The 16,272-nt window shown below is 27.1% G+C and overlaps 7 protein-coding genes across 7 annotated transcripts; 4 read left to right on the top strand and 3 right to left on the bottom strand.

Moving 5' to 3' along the window:
• Positions 1-102: 102 nt before the first annotated feature.
• Positions 103-2,091, top strand: T552_01292 (T-complex protein 1 subunit delta; the record flags this gene model as incomplete). The annotated part of the gene is made up of 10 exons (XM_018369881.1): positions 103-187; positions 229-371; positions 433-541; positions 588-730; positions 772-1,032; positions 1,081-1,317; positions 1,361-1,599; positions 1,643-1,877; positions 1,920-2,021; positions 2,065-2,091. 10 exons carry the CDS (start codon positions 103-105, stop codon positions 2,089-2,091), a joined length of 1,581 nt encoding a protein of 526 aa, XP_018226530.1.
• A 216-nt stretch (positions 2,092-2,307) lies between these two features.
• On the top strand, positions 2,308-3,199 carry T552_01291 (Fe-S protein assembly co-chaperone HscB). The gene is made up of 3 exons (XM_018369880.1): positions 2,308-2,693; positions 2,741-3,057; positions 3,099-3,199. The coding sequence occupies exons 1-3, from the start codon at positions 2,349-2,351 to the stop codon at positions 3,151-3,153; spliced, it is 717 nt and encodes a 238-aa protein (XP_018226529.1). The 5' UTR covers positions 2,308-2,348; the 3' UTR covers positions 3,154-3,199.
• A 325-nt stretch (positions 3,200-3,524) lies between these two features.
• T552_01290 (succinate dehydrogenase [ubiquinone] flavoprotein subunit, mitochondrial) lies at positions 3,525-5,752 on the top strand. The gene is made up of 8 exons (XM_018369879.1): positions 3,525-3,580; positions 3,624-3,872; positions 3,916-4,199; positions 4,246-4,831; positions 4,874-5,293; positions 5,341-5,480; positions 5,526-5,647; positions 5,692-5,752. Exons 1-8 carry the CDS (start codon positions 3,566-3,568, stop codon positions 5,715-5,717), a joined length of 1,842 nt encoding a protein of 613 aa, XP_018226528.1. The 5' UTR covers positions 3,525-3,565; the 3' UTR covers positions 5,718-5,752.
• Positions 5,753-5,838: 86 nt separating this feature from the next.
• Positions 5,839-6,995, top strand: T552_01289 (YjeF family domain-containing protein; the record flags this gene model as incomplete). The annotated part of the gene is made up of 5 exons (XM_018369878.1): positions 5,839-5,951; positions 5,994-6,033; positions 6,084-6,365; positions 6,409-6,452; positions 6,500-6,995. 5 exons carry the CDS (start codon positions 5,839-5,841, stop codon positions 6,993-6,995), a joined length of 975 nt encoding a protein of 324 aa, XP_018226527.1.
• Positions 6,996-7,334: 339 nt separating this feature from the next.
• T552_01288 (hypothetical protein) lies at positions 7,335-12,413 on the bottom strand. The gene is made up of 14 exons (XM_018369877.1): positions 12,218-12,413; positions 12,034-12,168; positions 11,791-11,982; positions 10,745-11,751; positions 10,470-10,702; positions 10,294-10,429; positions 10,057-10,247; positions 9,893-10,008; positions 9,281-9,850; positions 8,800-9,240; positions 8,297-8,756; positions 8,043-8,244; positions 7,670-7,999; positions 7,335-7,624 (listed from the first exon to the last, which is right to left on the bottom strand). The coding sequence occupies exons 1-14, from the start codon at positions 12,365-12,367 to the stop codon at positions 7,378-7,380; spliced, it is 4,410 nt and encodes a 1,469-aa protein (XP_018226526.1). The 5' UTR covers positions 12,368-12,413; the 3' UTR covers positions 7,335-7,377.
• Positions 12,414-12,582: 169 nt separating this feature from the next.
• T552_01287 (hypothetical protein) lies at positions 12,583-13,137 on the bottom strand (the record flags this gene model as incomplete). The annotated part of the gene is made up of 6 exons (XM_018369876.1): positions 12,583-12,648; positions 12,693-12,767; positions 12,828-12,908; positions 12,961-13,026; positions 13,072-13,081; positions 13,127-13,137. The coding sequence occupies 6 exons, from the start codon at positions 13,135-13,137 to the stop codon at positions 12,583-12,585; spliced, it is 309 nt and encodes a 102-aa protein (XP_018226525.1).
• Positions 13,138-14,035: 898 nt separating this feature from the next.
• On the bottom strand, positions 14,036-16,196 carry T552_01286 (hypothetical protein). The gene is made up of 6 exons (XM_018369875.1): positions 16,016-16,196; positions 15,265-15,961; positions 15,130-15,214; positions 14,877-15,084; positions 14,731-14,830; positions 14,036-14,683 (listed from the first exon to the last, which is right to left on the bottom strand). The coding sequence occupies exons 1-6, from the start codon at positions 16,148-16,150 to the stop codon at positions 14,082-14,084; spliced, it is 1,827 nt and encodes a 608-aa protein (XP_018226524.1). The 5' UTR covers positions 16,151-16,196; the 3' UTR covers positions 14,036-14,081.
• Between the last annotated feature and the right edge of the window lie 76 nt (positions 16,197-16,272).

Below are 16,272 nucleotides of genomic sequence, written 5' to 3'. Positions count from 1 at the left end.
CTTAAGAAAAATCTTGAAATCTTAAGAAAGTCTTAAAAAAATCTTAAAAAGTCTTAAGAAAGTCTTAAAAAGTCTTAAGAAAGTCTTAAGAAAATCTTAAAAATGGTAGATTCAAAGCTTACAAAGCAGTTTCAAGATAAAGAAAAGTCTAATTCAGTAAGATTATCTAATATAACAGCAGCTAAAGGTAAATAAACTATTATTAAGAAGAGATTAACTGTTTTATAGCAGTTGCAGATACCATTCGTACATCTCTAGGCCCTAAAGGCATGGATAAGATGATACAAACAAGTAAAGGAGATGTAATATTGACTAATGACGGAGCTACTATTTTAAAACATTTGTCAGTTGTACATCCAGCAGCAAAAATGGTAAATATATATGTTTTATTAGTGATATTATGAAGGAAGATATTGAGGAAGAATATAATAGTTAGTGGATGTGTCATTTTCTCAAGATATTGAGGCAGGAGATGGTACAACAACGGTAGTAGTTATTACGGGAAGTCTTTTGAGTGCAGCAGAAAAATTATTAGCAAAAGGTATAATTTATAAGGAAATTAAGATGGTAAGTTAAAAATAAGGAAGGGATTCATCCTACGATTATTGCGGAATCGTTTCAGAGAGCGGCGACTCATGCAGTGAATGCACTTGAAACATGTTCGAAAGAAATTGATCTTTCGGATAGAAATACGCTTATTAGAGTAGCTAGTACGTCGCTTAATTCAAAGGTAAAAGATAGATAAATATTATATAAGTCTTATGGAAAAAGATTGTATCACAATATTCAGTGTTATTGGCACCTATAGCAGTCGATGCAATTACGAAAGTGATTAGTTCTTTTTCGGCAAATAATGTAGATATATCAGATATTCGAATTGTTAAAAAGGTAGGAGGTACAATTGACGATACGGAGCTTGTGGATGGGCTTGTATTATCACAATCAGTAATTAAAACGACAGGTGGGCCTACACGAATGGAGAAAGCAAAGATAGGATTGATACAATTTCAATTATCTCCGCCAAAACCAGATGTTTGATACACTTTTTTATTGTATTGTTTGTAAACTGACTTTTTAAAGTTGGAAAATCAAATTGTTGTTAATGATTATCGTCAAATGGATAAAATTTTAAAAGAAGAGAGACAATATATACTTAATATTTGTAAAAAAATTAAAAAAACGGGGTGTAATGTATTACTTATACAGAAATCGATTTTAAGAGATGCTGTTAATGATCTTTCTCTTCATTTTTTATCAAAACTAAAAATTCTTGTTGTTAAAGATATTGAACGTGATGAAATAGAATTTATTTGTAAGGTATTAATAATTTTTTTAATATATTTTTAGTAATAATTAATAGAGTACTGGTTGTAAACCTATTGCAGATATCGATTCATTCACAGAAGATAAACTTGGAAGTGCTGATCTTGTGGAAGAAGTTCAATCGTATGGTGAACATATTGTAAAAATCATAGGAGTAAAAGGATCTGTAAAAACTGTTTCTATATTATGTCGTGGTGCAAATCGACTTGTTTTAGAAGAAGCAGAACGTTCTCTTCATGATGCTCTTTGTGTTATTCGATGTTTAGTTAAGAAAAGGTTAATATTTATTTTTTATTTGATACATAATTAATTATTATAGAGCGCTTATTGCAGGAGGAGGAGCACCTGAAATTGAAGCATCACAACATTTAATGAAGCTTGCTAGAACGTTAAGTGGAACAGAAGCCTTTTGTTTTCAGGCTTTTGCAGAAGCTTTAGAAGTAATTCCAATCACCCTTGCTGAAAATGCTGGGTTGGATAGTATTAAAATAGTTACAGAATTAAGAAATAGACATGAAAAAGGTGAAACAACAGCTGGAATTAATGTTCGAAAGGTTTTTTTTTCTTTAATAAAATTTCTATTACTTATTTTTTAGGGAATGGTTACAAATATTCTTGAAGAAAATATTTTTCAGCCTTTATTAGTAAGTACATCTGCTTTAGAATTATCAGCAGAAACTTGCAAAATGATATTAAAGGTTAGTTAGTTTGATACATATATATCTTTTACTAATTGTTTAGGTTGATGATCTAACCTTTAGTCGTTAAGACTATATTTTAATTAATATATTATTATTTTTTGAAATACACAAAGTTATATAATTAAAAAATAAATAAATTCTCTTAAAAACTATTATTTAATACTTTGATTTTAATTTTCTTTAGCTATTTAGCATTGGTTAAAGACATGATAAGAATAATTTATACACATTATTAAACTATATCAACGATTAGACCCGTTTAAAATGAAAATCATGATTTCTAGCCCTTTAAAACGCCTAAATATTCTTTAGAGTCATGATAAAATGAATTTCTATATAAAAAATGCCTATAAAGCCTATAGAACTATTCATTACATCAACTTACAATCTATAGCTCAATATAAAGCACGAGTATTCTCAAGTTTGACAGAAACGAATAAGAAATGCGAGAATTGCTTGAAAAATAGCAATTCTTGGGATCTTATATGTTCTTCATGTTTATTTCTTATGAAATTACCTTCTTCTATTCATTTTTATAAATTTTTCCCCAAATCTCTTAAAGAACCACCTCCAGAAGGTGACTTTCATATTGATACAAAAGAATTACATAAAGAATATCTAGAAATTCAAAAAAAAGTACATCCAGATATTCATGCAAAGAATGGAGACGTAATATAACTTTTTTTTAATATTTTTTAAAAACTTAATATTAAAAGCAGCAAAGAATGCTCGCTGAATCTATAACATCAACACTAAATACAGCTTATTCAACACTTGTGGATCCTGTATCTCGTGCACATTATTTACTTTCTTTTTACAATATTTCTATCTTAAATGAGGACAAAACTAATCAAGATACTACATTTTTTTCAAAAATTATGGAATTGAATGAAGAAATAGAGAATTTAGAAACTCAAAATGATATACAATCTATAGAAAAGAGAATCAATGGGGAAATTCAAAAAGAAATTATGGAAATAAGATCTGGATTTAAAATATTGGATTTTGAAATTATTAAACAAGCAACTATACGGTTTACCAATTTCTTTTTTTATATTTTTTTAAATTTTTTAGACTTAAATACTGGAATAATATTAAACATACATTGTATCAAAAGAATTCTTTATAGTTTTCTTTTATAAATGACTCTTAAATATTTTTAATATTCTTTTAAATATTCTTTTTTACATAAATTTATACAAAGGTAACAAATATATTCTTTTTATTGACTCTGATATAGATGTTTTATAAAGATTTCATAGTCAAATATAATTACAAATATAAATTAGATAACCTGCTAAAGGCCACCTTGTCGAGACCTCAGCCAACCTCAAAATAAAATTGGATAAATATTTAAACACAAAACCTACTTAAATGTTGAACAAACTATCTTATTTGAATACATTTCTTCTAAGGGTAAGCTATTTTTAACATTAAATCTACTTTATTAATTTTTGATTTAAATAAAAATCTAATTTTTTTAGAAAGATCATTTTAAAACAAGAATAAGGAAGATACATCTATCTAAACCTGTTTTTAAGATGGTTTCTAACCAGGTTTTTTAATCTGCTATATCTTTTTTTTTATTAAAAAAGATAGACAATATCTGCTAAACAAGCAGAGGGATTTATGGGCTCTAAATATTCAATTGTTGATCATGAATATGATGTAGTAGTAGTTGGTTCTGGAGGAGCAGGTTTAAGAGCAGCATTTGGTCTTTCAGAGGCAGGATATAATACAGCTTGTATTACTAAGCTTTTTCCTACAAGATCCCATACAGTTGCAGCTCAAGGAGGAATTAATGCAGCACTTGGAAATATGACAGAAGATGATTGGAGATGGCATATGGTTTATTAGAATAAGTTATATAAGGGGTAATTGATATTTTTAGTATGATACAGTGAAAGGATCAGATTGGCTTGGAGATCAAGATGCAATTCATTATATGTGCCGTGAGGCACCTCGTTCAGTGATAGAACTTGAGCATTTTGGAGTACCTTTTTCAAGGACTAAAGAAGGGAAAATTTATCAACGAGCTTTTGGTGGACAATCTTTAAATTTTGGAAAGGGTGGACAAGCATATCGCTGTGCAGCTGTTGCAGATCGTACTGGACATGCTATTCTTCATGCACTTTATGGGCAAAGTTTAAAACATAATACTAATTTTTTCATAGAGTTTAATCATATTTTTTAAATATATTATTTTCTAAATTAGAATTAGATATTTTGCTCTTGATTTGCTCATGGAAGGAGATACATGTGTTGGTGTAATTGCTTTGAGCATGGAAGATGGAACAATACATCGATTTCATTCTCATAAAACTATTTTAGCAACTGGTGGTTATGGAAGGGCATATTTTTCATGTACGTCTGCACATACATGTACAGGTGATGGCAATGCTATGGTACAACGTGCAGGATTGCCTTTATCAGATCTTGAAATGGTTCAATTCCATCCAACAGGGATTTATGGTGTTGGTTGTTTAATTACAGAAGGTTCTAGAGGAGAGGGAGGTTATCTCTTGAATTCTAAAGGAGAACGTTTTATGGAACGGTATGCACCTACTGCAAAAGATCTTGCATCTAGGGATGTTGTTTCAAGATCAATTACTATAGAAATTCGTGAGGGAAGAGGAACAGGTCCTTTAAAAGATCATGTTCATTTGCAACTTTCCCATATACCTGAAGATATATTACGTGAAAGGCTTCCTGGAATAAGTGAGACAGCATCAATTTTCTGTGGGGTAGATGTTACTAAAGATCCAATTCCTGTTTTACCTACAGTACATTATAATATGGGTGGAATAGTAAGATTTGGCTTTTTTTTTTACATTATTAATTATTTCTAGCCTACAAAATTCACAGGAGAAGTAATTACATTGGATAATGAAGGAAATGAAAAGGTTGTACCAGGGCTTTATGCCGCTGGTGAAGCAGCATGTGTTTCAGTACATGGAGCAAATCGTTTAGGTGCAAATTCATTACTGGATATAATTGTATTTGGTCGAGCATGTGCTAATCATATAAAAGAAACACTTGAGCCTAGAACTTCATGTAAACCTCTTTCAAATGATGCTGGTCTTGCTTCTATTCAAAATCTTGATAAACTAAGAAATGCCAATGGATCAATTCCTACTGCTAATATTCGTTTAAACATGCAAAGAGTTATGCAAACAGATGTTTCTGTTTTTAGAACTGAAGAATCTCTACAAAAAGGTGTAGAAAATATAATGAAAGTTGATGAAAGCTTTAATGATATTAAAACAACTGTACGTAATATAGAATATCCTCATTTTCTTCATAACACTTTTTATAGGATAGAGGTTTGATATGGAACACCGATTTAATAGAAACACTTGAATTGCAGAATCTTCTAACTAACGCTTGTCAAACAGCACATTCTGCATTAGCAAGAAAAGAATCTAGAGGTGCACATGCACGAGAAGACTATAAAGAGTCTGTATTTTTATATAAATCAATTTATTTTTAATATTTTATTAGAAGAGATGATAAAAACTGGATGAAACATACACTAAGTTGGCAAGATCCTGTTACAAGAAAAGTTACTTTAAGATATAGACCTGTTAAATCTAATACTTTAGATGAAAATGAATGCAAATCAGGTTTATTTATATATTTATTATTATAAACTAATATATACATATAGTTCCTCCTTCAAAAAGAGTTTACTAGGACAAAACTATCTTCAGTTCTAATTTCTTGCTGTTTTTATTATCTAATTATGCTTTATTATAAATTTTTTTACATTTATTTAACCTCAAAAAAAAAAAAATCAAAAAACCTTCTTATAATTATGTTTAATCCAGAAAAAATATTGTCAGATCTTAGGAAAATGATTCCTCCACTCTTAGATTCTTTTCATAAGGGTCAGGCAGGTAGAATTGCTATTATTGGAGGCTCAGAGAAGTTTTATAGAAATTTTTTAAGAAATTAACTAATATTTAGCAGTTATACTGGCGCTCCTTTCTTCTCCTGTATGTCTTCTATGGTGATTTAATATATATTATCTTTAAAATATGTCTTATGGGCTTTATATAGCTTTTTGGAGCAGATCTTGGATATATAATATGTGAACCAGGAGCAGGAAAAGTAATTAAGACATATTCACCGGATTTAATTGTTTATCCTTTAATGAGACTCTCTACCCGTGCTCTAGATACAGTTTCTAGCATGATAGTATCAAATATTTCTCAGTTATTAGACCGTTTACATGTTATTGTTGTTGGACCAGGTCTTGGAAGAGATCCCTTAATGTTAGATACAGCATCAGGGATAATTTTAGAAGCTAGAAGACGTAGAATTCCTATAGTAGTTGATGCAGTATGTTAATAGGCTTTATGAGGGCAAAATTGATGAAAAAAAGGATGGTTTATATTGTATACAAGATAAACCAGAAATTATTATGGGGTTTTTACATTTATGATATCTATATATTATTTTCTGAATGTAAGAAGATATAAGGATTGTGTTTTAACACCAAATGTTGCAGAATTTTCACGACTTTGTCATAAATTTCATATAGATGAGAATAGTTCATGTGAAAATCTTGCTAATAGTCTTGGTGGGGTTACTATATTGAAAAAAGGGAAGATAGACGATATTTCTAATGGTTTAATGACACTTAATGTCAATGTAAATGGTAGTCTTAGACGCTGTGGAGGTCAGGGAGATGTTCTTGTAGGTATACTTTCAACATTATTAGCATGGAGAAGGGCATATTTGGAAAATTTATGGGAGTATGATAGTAATGAAGCTAAAATTTGTATTTATAATACTAGTCATGATAAATCACTTAATAAGGATGAATTATTGATGATAGCATCATATGGAGCGGCATTTGCAACACGTTATTGTTCTTATCTTGCGTTCAAACGAAAAAAAAGAGCAATGAGGGCTACTGATTTGATGGATGCTATAGGAGAAGTATATGAATTATTATCTGAAGGGTAAAGTTTATAAAAATATAATATTTTTTAATTTTTTTTAGTGATATATCTAATATTTAAGATGTATACTTGTAATATTATTTAAAAAATTAAAATTATATAGTTATTTGTATAGTTATTTTATAAATACGTATGAAAATAAAAACTATTATATATTTTAAAAAATTATAGTTTTAATTATTATTCATGAACAATTAAAATATCTTTTAAACTATGGTAAATAATTATGATTATAATTTTTGAAATTTTAAATAAAAAAATATCATAATAAATTGTACCAAATGGTATATAAGATTTGTTCTAGTTATAAAACTGATACCTAAGTGAATTTTTGAAGAAATAACATATAAATATATTGTTTATATATAATTATGCTGAACTATTTTTTAATTTTCAAAATCATCATAGAGTAATTCAGAACTATTTGATAAAAGTGCAGAATAATCACTCCTAAAGAAAGAATCTCTTCTATTAAATCTATAAGAATAACCAGAAAATAATGAAATTATTTTAGTTATAATATAATCTGTAGCAGTTCGAATGGCAAAAAATACTGCTGCTATTTTATCCAGCAGCATTATAGGATACTGTATCAATCCAGACGGTCTTTCATCTTCTCCAAGTCTTATTTGTCTATAAAAATAAATATAAAAAATCAAGTAGATATAAAGAGGTTACCCTAAAAATCTGTCTTTATATAAGGTCCACATACAATAACTACTAAAAATAATCATAATAAAAGGCGAAATTATAACAAAATATAACCAAAAACCGTGCAAACCTTTTCCAAATTTCATAAATTCCTTTTCTTTTGAACATGAAATAGGTGTTGAATCTTTATCAAGTTCTTTGCCTCCTTGACATGTTGTAAGAGGAATTCTTCGATATCCAGTTGGTCTATGATATTCTTGAAGATTGTACTTTTTACATTCTTCTAAATAATTTAGAGGCTCAAGACCTTTTGCTAACAAACAGCTCCCATTAGATGCACGTTCATAATTATAATCACTAAAATTTTAACTAAAAAATCATTATTAACAACAATTATTACCATTCATAGTCTTGTGGCTGACATGTACAATTTTTTGAAATATAATTTTTAATATCAGTATTTCCTATAAAACAACGTCTTTCTGATTTTTTTCTATAATAAGTTTTTATAGTTCCAAAAAAACATGAATCTTCATTATTTGGGTATTTAAAACTCCATGTATCAAAATCATTTTTATCTTGAGAATCTTCGTCTAATTTACCTAAAGTTTATAAGAAAGAATTAAAAAGATATATAAACTTATGAAAAATTACATTTCCTATTAGTAAGCATAGTAAAATCAATATGTATAGCAGTCCATTTATTGCCATTGTTACTTCTAATAGAAAATAATACAAATTTTCGACTTGTATCTGAATAAACAGTTGTTATATCATATATTAAAATTGATTCTTTTTCCGGAAAATAAACAACATCCCATGTATCTCCCATATTTAAAGAGAAAAGAAAATGATCTGTATAGCTTCTATCTTTAGCTAACAATATTATAGAACCTTGATCACCAAATTTCCATAAATGAGGTCCTTTTTGAATCTCCCTCCATGTTACTCCTCCATCTGTTGTCATAAATGTATTACTATCTAAGTAATTATCCAAATATTCGCCAACATTCCCAATAGCAAAATCTAAACCAGGAATTGTAATTGAGGAAAATGTTTCATGAAAATCAATACGATCAATAATTCCATGAAGATTTAATGAACATTTTTCAAGCTAAGAAAAATTAATTACGAATTTACTATTTTTTTTAATTTACCTTTCCACTACAAAATTCATTTCCCTTTGAATCTTTTTTAGGAGGAGTTATATAAGACCATTCACTACCATCATTATATGTAATTACACTTTTAAGACGTTTCGATGAACCCTTAGAAACATCATCTGGATTCATTACAATATTAGATATTATAATTCCTTCTAATCCTTTGAATCTTTCAAAATCTATAAATCCATTATTATTACGTTCAACAAAATCCAACGATTTAACAAAATCGGTCCCATTAGAGTTAGACTTGAGTATATATCCCCATTTAGAAGCTTTATAGCTGTCTTTAATAACATGTAGAAATATAGATTTTGTAGAAGAATCAAGAATTGTAAATATTTGCCCTGAATAGTGAGAAGGAAAATTAGCAGTAGTAAAATTTAATCCATTTAATGATACAAATGGCTCGAGAGCCTTTAATTCAGAGTTGTACTATATAATTAGAATTAATAAAATCATTGTTATTTTATACTTCTCCTAAAATTATAAATTCATCAAATCTTGCATAATTAGTAATGGAATTGAATAAAACATTATAAGTATTAAAAAAGTCAGTTGAATAAACCAGTTTTACAGGATTTTCTAAAGATTTTTCAGAATCGTTTATATATAGTTCACAATATATCAAATTTTTATCTGCATTAAAATCTTTAGTTTTAATCCAAGAACATGAACGAGTATTAGATAATAAAAGACTCCATGAATTTCCTCCATCTAAAGAATAATATGATTCCGTTTTACATTCTTCCATAATTTTATTATCTATACATCCAGTATAGATAATCCAATCTTTATTATCTGGATGAAATTCAGGTTTAAATCCAATATGTGAATAAACTGGAAGTTGAATTTTCTCAATAGTTATACATCGATTTTTTGTTATCCAGGCCTTTTTATTCGTTCCAAAAAAATATACTTGCTCACTTGCGTAAACATTTTGATAGATAGAATGAATATTTTCATTTGCAAGAATTTGACTCCATTGGTTACCCTGGTCGTGTGAAACATGAACTTCCATTTGATCCGTTAAAACAATAATCGTCTATAATATTTATAAGAAATAAATATAATCAATATAAAATACCTCATCTATATCATTTTTATCATCAGGATCATCTTGATTTTTTTTAAGATAATGATAATTGATTAATTCTCCAGCAAAATCCGTTAATGTAATTTTAATTTTATCCAAATGAGCATCTATTTTTGCATTAAATATAAATAATTTTCTGTTTTAATTTTTATTACTTAATCTACATGAAATTTCGATTTTTTCATCTTTTACAATACCACGCTTGCTATCACAAGTATTTCCTGGAATTTTTCTATAGCCACTAGGTGCCATAAAGACATCATCCAGATTTTTGCATGAATTTGGAGGGATCTCATGTGAAGCTTGTTCCAAACATTTATTATCATATTCTATAAAATTATAATCACTAAAATTATAGTTAAATGATTTATATTTAAGCTCATTAAAAATACCATTCATAATCATCATTAGAACATGGACAATTTTCTTCAATGACCTGAAGTTCTGAATAACTTTGTTTAATAAAGCATTTTCTATCAATTTTTCTTCTCCAAAAATATTGTTTACGACCCATTGTACATTTTGAATCTAAAAATTATGAAAATAATAATACTAAATAGATATTTACCATTTTCAGCATGAGAGTACCATTTTTCTAAATCACTTCTTTCTAAATTATTTTTATCTAAAATGCATTCTCTAGTATAAATTTCACCAAGATCAATAGAAATAAGATTCATTGCGTTAGTAATACGATTTTTTTTCACTTCAGTTGCAATAAGCATAAACTTTCCTGTTCTAGAACTGGGAACTATCATTAATGATAATGGATGAACATGAAAATTTAAATTAATAGTCTCCCTGCATAATTAACTTTAAATTTTCAATTTTCCTAATATTTACCATGTTCTACCTCTATTAAAAGAATAATAAAAAGTATTAGTCTTTTCATCAGGAATTGCCGCAATTATACTTCCATGATCAGACCATTCATATATGTATGTTCCTTCCAGTGATAAAAACCATGTTTTACCTGCATCCTCAGATATATAAAGATTACATTCATTAAAAGGTTTTAAATATGGTCCAACTGAACCCATTCCAATAAGTATTCCAGGTGCATAGCTGGAAAATATTCTATCAAATTTATATTTGTCCGTAATAGAATGTAAATGAAGAGAACATGTTTTAAAGTCAAAAATATTACATTCAGAATCTATAGGAGGCTTAATAAAACTCCATGTATTACCATTATCATAAGATATTTTTGATTGAATTTTTTTATCAGCATTTTCATTCTTTTCTAATTCTTTCCAATTTTCTATAACATTTGCAAAAATAGCTCCATCAATAAAACGAATATCTTCAAAATCAACATATCCCATAACATTTCTATTTGTATGTTCCAAACTAGGCGTATAATATATACCGCTAATATCAGATTTAAAAGAAATTCCTCCAAGAAGAGGATATTCAGATGTCAAAATATCAACTTGAAGACTATATGTATTCGATTCCATAATAGTATATGAATTTTCTTTTAGTTTTTTTCGATGATAATATGGGAATTCAGCTCTATTCCATGTACTTCCATCCTTGGAAACAAACATTTCAAGCTCTGAATTATGCATTTTAATAACAGCTATAATAAAAGTTTTAACTATTCCTAATCCTTCTAAACTAACCAACGGTCTTTCATTAAAATTTACATAACTATATGTTGAAAACCAATCTTCTGACTTAATTAAATATATACCCGAAGAATCCCCATCCGATTTCATATATGTACATAAAACCAACTCATCTGAGCAATTGGAAAATTCTTTTGATGATTTAACAAACATACATGATTGTATATCACTCTTAAGAAATTTCGGCGCTGTACTAAATCCATCTTCAGTATAATATGCCTGAAATTAATATAAATTTCTTTCATTCATTTATTTTACCACATATCTACAATTTATTCGTGTTGAATTATCACATTCCGACCCAATATATATAATATAATTAGGATTGGCAGAATTAAATTTTAATGGTTCTAATTCATATAAAAATGGAATTTCCGTATAAAAACTCTTCCATGTAAGTCCTCGATCAATTGTATAATAATGTTTTTTATCCTCTCCCAAAACAAATGCCTATATATTATTATATTCACTTTTTTTTTTATCCTCCACTTCTTTATCTACCATTCTATCACTAAATGGATGCCGTATTAATAATCTAGCCTTATTTTTTGGTATACTTCTTATTTTACTCCATGATGTACCTTCGTTGTCACTTCTCCAAATATTTTTATCCAGAAAATCATAACCAAGAATAACCTTTAATTAAACAAATATTAATCCTATCATCTATTATACTGACACATACTGTGCTATTATCAAAACAAAAAAATGAAAATAATGAATGTTTAAATGATGTAACTGCAATACGGTAATTTTTTGTTCCAAGGACACCAAATAATATAAAACTAAAAATACACAAAATTTTACTTATATATAATAAATTTACATGTGCCATTCAATCTTATCTGCCCTTAATATAAGTGTTAAGCTTATACTTAATTTCTATATAAAAAGGAAGTTACATATTAAGTATCGAGCTTTGGATTATCTTAAATATAATAATTATGAGAGTAAATTTAGAAAAGAAGTAGGAAGAAGTAGGAAGAAGTAGAAATGAAGTAGAAATAATAAGAAATAATATTAAATAATAAAATTATATAAATTGAATAGTTATTTTTGAGAATATTTAGATTTTCTTTCACGTCTTCGTAAACGTTCAATTCTTTTTATGTGCATCTTTTTTTATAAGATAAATAGAAATATAAAGTATAATAAGTTACCTTTTGTTTCATTTTTTCAAAGCGTTCTTTTTCTTTTTTAGCTAAAAGTTTTTTTTTAATGAATTCTTTTTTTTTCTATATATTAAAAGAAAAAAAAAAATGAATTATTTTTAATATAATTAATAAGTTACAAACCTCTTGAATGGTTTTTTTTTCATGTATTAATTTTCTTTCTCTTTCTTTCATATCATGAATAGCTTTTCTTTCTTCCGTACGCTTATTAGAATTATATTAAAAATGTTTTTTTAATAAAAGAATAGATTAATACTTTTTTCCAAGATTTATGATTGCCTTTTTGAAAATGTAGATGATTAGATGTATTTTTTTGAATTTTCTTGAAAGATTATTAGTTATTTAATGAAATTAAGTAGAAATTTACATTTGTTCCTCTATATTAAGTTATAAGTATGAGTTATATTTATTAAGAACAAAACCTTATCTTCATAATTATTTTTTTAATTTTTAAAAGGGTTAAAGATTTATTTTTTCTTTTATAGAGAAAAAGAATGTATGTTTGATAAAAATCTAAATATTTAAAAGGTATAAAAGTAAATTTAAATATGTATATACAATTTTTTTAAAAGATATTTCTATTTTATTTTATAGTAATAGTAATTTTGAATAAATTTTATGATTAAAATTATTAATATTTAGTATATTTAAGAAAAAAAGATAAAATATATATAATTTAATAATTCATAGCTTTAAAAATACATTTCATAGTTTTTTCAGTATTAAAGAACATTATAATCATTTTTAATTTATAAAAAATTAACTTTATAGAAATTATAATATAAAGAAGTTAACATATAAAAAAAATAATTTAAAACTTGAGTTATTTTTTTATATTAATTACTATATTTTATTTTTATTTCTAAGTAAAATGTTTTTTAAATAAAAACAATTTACCTATAACGCTTATCTATTACTAATTTCAATAAAACATTGATTATTATCTAATATCTTTGATTATTAATTATATATTATTATATTAAAAAATAAATGCTGAGCAAAAAATAAGATCTATAGTGTTCAAAATCATTATATAATTTCAAGAAAATCCAAGTTAGAATAAAGTAAGAATTAAAACAAGAAACAATTTTCTTAATATTCCTTGTTTAATTTTGAATATGTATATATAAAACAATTATATAAATCTTTAGAATCATTGTGAGTGTTAAAAGGAATAAAAGTTAAATATAAGAAAAATTAAAATTAATTCATATATATCCATTATGTATACAAGTATAAGAATATCGATTTTTTTCCCTATCCTAGCTTTATTGAAAATCTCATTATTTAGTCCATAAGAATTAAATAAGAAATTTGAGACCAATTATATCAATTGTATCATTAGAAGATAAAAATTAATATTTTATTGATGAAAAATCATTCCAATATAGTCGTTTTTTTTTGTAATGGTTCAAAGTATTGCAAAGATTGATTTAATCGAGGACTAAGTGGAAATTGGCAAAATAACTTATTATTATTCATTAGTTGCATATCTACTGATGCTTGTTCATGCTGCATGCAAAATGATGAATGATATTGATCATGTGAAGATTGATTTCGATCTGAATTATAAGGTGGATATTTATTTAGAGAATGCTGTTTTGGAGAAGAATACTCAGATAAAGAATGTGATCCCATATAATTAGAATATTGACGATTCTGAGAAGATTTTTGATAAGAGAATTGCGAAAAAAGGTTATTATTATGTGGTTTTAATTGAGATTCTTGATTATATGACGAAGCATTTTGAAATGTAGAATTAGGAAAAATAAAATTACGAAATGGATCAAATGGTGCCCGTTTAACTCTCATTTCTGATAAATCTTGCATTATTTCTTCCTTAGATGCATTTTTTATTTCAGGTGCAGCTGGAAACCCAATATATGTTTTAAGACCAACTAAAAACATAACTTCTAATTCGTGTGCTCTACGATTCCTTAATTGCACTGAACGCTTAGTAGGGATAGAAAACTCATATTCTATTATACAATAAATATATAAATAATACTCGAAAAAACCTTTATACCAGGTGCTAATGTTTCCATAAGACGTCGCTCATGATAAATTCGAAAACATTTTTCTCCTGTTTTTTGAAGCATCTTTTCCCTTAATTTCCGTTTAGATTCCTATTGATAAATAAGATCTGTGTCTAAATACGATAATTTTTTTTACCAAAAAGACATTTTGAATTTCATATTGATGAGCAATAAATTCATCTTTAATAAACTTTATTGACATATCTCGAAGAGCAACTGCAATATTATATTTCCTCTCTCGTCTTTCAGCAATCTTCTCCATTAAACTTGATAATTCAGGATGAATTCCTTTATTTATCAAATCTACTTCCTTATCTAAACAATTGATTTGATTCTCATATAATCTTAAATTATAAGAAAAAAACCCTTAAATAAAACAATAAATTTACTTATCACGAAGTTTAGCAAATTGTATTTCAATCTGTGTTAATGCTGCAATTGCATCCTTTCTCTTTTGAACCTTTTTTTCATCCACTATTAAATATTAACACTAAACGTATTCTATAAAAAAATATTCATATAACCTTCATCATCCACATTCATACTAACATCATCATCGCCAAAAACACTTTCCACTATTTCTTCTTCTACCGTACTTTCATTATCAACACTTGGAATAGTCTTACTATGAACACTATCATCATCTCCATCTGATTTCATACTTTTTTTAGAAACATATTCATTAGATGATATAGATAAAAATTCTGACGGTGCAAGAAGCTCTGATTTATCTTTCTTATATTTTTTATTATTAAATGTTCCATATGATTGCGATGTTTCCATTTCATTAATTACCAGATCCTTTTCTTCCCCTATTAATTTCTTATTTATAATATGAACATCAAGAGATGATTCAATATCTTCAATTCTTTCTGTTTCTGCTTCTGAATCATTAAGCTCACTAAGTGATGATAAATCATCATCTGAATTGCTATTTTTCGATTTTTTAATATATGATGATTCCATCATCGATACTGAATTAGAAAACTCATTTAATACTGAAATTGCCTCTAATTCATTCATATTTTCTTGTCGCATTTCATTCCTCTCGTCTATTATAGACTCTCCAACTAACATATTTTCTTTACTATTCTTATACTTCGATTCATATAAAATATACGCATTCTTGCTAGATCCCTGATCTTTTAATGACTCTTCAGCAATATAGTTTTCCCTAAATACCGGTGATCTTGTAAATACTGGCCCTGATATGGTTTCCTGCTTATTTTCGTCAAAAATAGCCCTTTTAAGCCCGAAAAAAAAGGAAAAACATACTCCTTTCTTGGATATTCTACCACATCCTCTTCTAAGCCGCTTTCCTGTCCATATTTCCCCGGAATTTTGACCTGAAACAGCTCCTTTTTCTACTATTACTTCTCGATCATGCGGTCGTCCTCGGCCTCTTGGCATCTTAAAAAAAGCAATTAGACCTCAATTTTAGCACTTAAAATAGATCTCTTATAGAAGGGCTAAATCTAGCGTTCTTATAGCTTGTTTAAAGTCTAAAGAGCAGCTGTTAATTTATTTGTCGT

The sequence above is a fragment of the Pneumocystis carinii genome, assembly GCF_001477545.1.
Source record: "Pneumocystis carinii B80 chromosome Unknown supercont1.5, whole genome shotgun sequence".
Lineage (NCBI taxonomy): Eukaryota > Fungi > Ascomycota > Pneumocystomycetes > Pneumocystales > Pneumocystaceae > Pneumocystis > Pneumocystis carinii.
Note: the sequence above shows the minus strand (reverse complement) of the source record. Positions and strands in the feature narration are given on the sequence as shown.

Bases quoted from the DNA above. Each gene is read 5' to 3' on its own strand.
- T552_01288 (XM_018369877.1), bottom strand. From the start codon at position 12,367: ATGGCACATGTAAATTTATTATATATAAGTAAAATTTTGTGTATTTTT. The intron at 10,009-10,056 runs GTAATAAAAATT...ATGCAAAAATAG, and splicing joins CGAAATTTCATGTAGATTAA to ATGCTCATTTGGATAAAATT. The intron at 9,851-9,892 runs GTATTTTATATT...TAAATATTATAG, and splicing joins ATAAAAATGATATAGATGAG to ACGATTATTGTTTTAACGGA.
- T552_01291 (XM_018369880.1), top strand. From the start codon at position 2,349: ATGAATTTCTATATAAAAAATGCCTATAAAGCCTATAGAACTATTCAT. The intron at 2,694-2,740 runs GTAATATAACTT...TAATATTAAAAG, and splicing joins TTCATGCAAAGAATGGAGAC to CAGCAAAGAATGCTCGCTGA. The intron at 3,058-3,098 runs GTTTACCAATTT...TAAATTTTTTAG, and splicing joins ATTAAACAAGCAACTATACG to ACTTAAATACTGGAATAATA.
- T552_01286 (XM_018369875.1), bottom strand. From the start codon at position 16,150: ATGCCAAGAGGCCGAGGACGACCGCATGATCGAGAAGTAATAGTAGAA. The intron at 14,831-14,876 runs GTAAAAAAAATT...ATTTATCAATAG, and splicing joins AAATTCAAAATGTCTTTTTG to GAATCTAAACGGAAATTAAG. The intron at 14,684-14,730 runs GTATAAAGGTTT...ATTGTATAATAG, and splicing joins TATGGAAACATTAGCACCTG to AATATGAGTTTTCTATCCCT.
- T552_01290 (XM_018369879.1), top strand. The intron at 5,294-5,340 runs GTACGTAATATA...CACTTTTTATAG, and splicing joins TTAATGATATTAAAACAACT to GATAGAGGTTTGATATGGAA. The intron at 5,481-5,525 runs GTCTGTATTTTT...ATATTTTATTAG, and splicing joins GCACGAGAAGACTATAAAGA to AAGAGATGATAAAAACTGGA.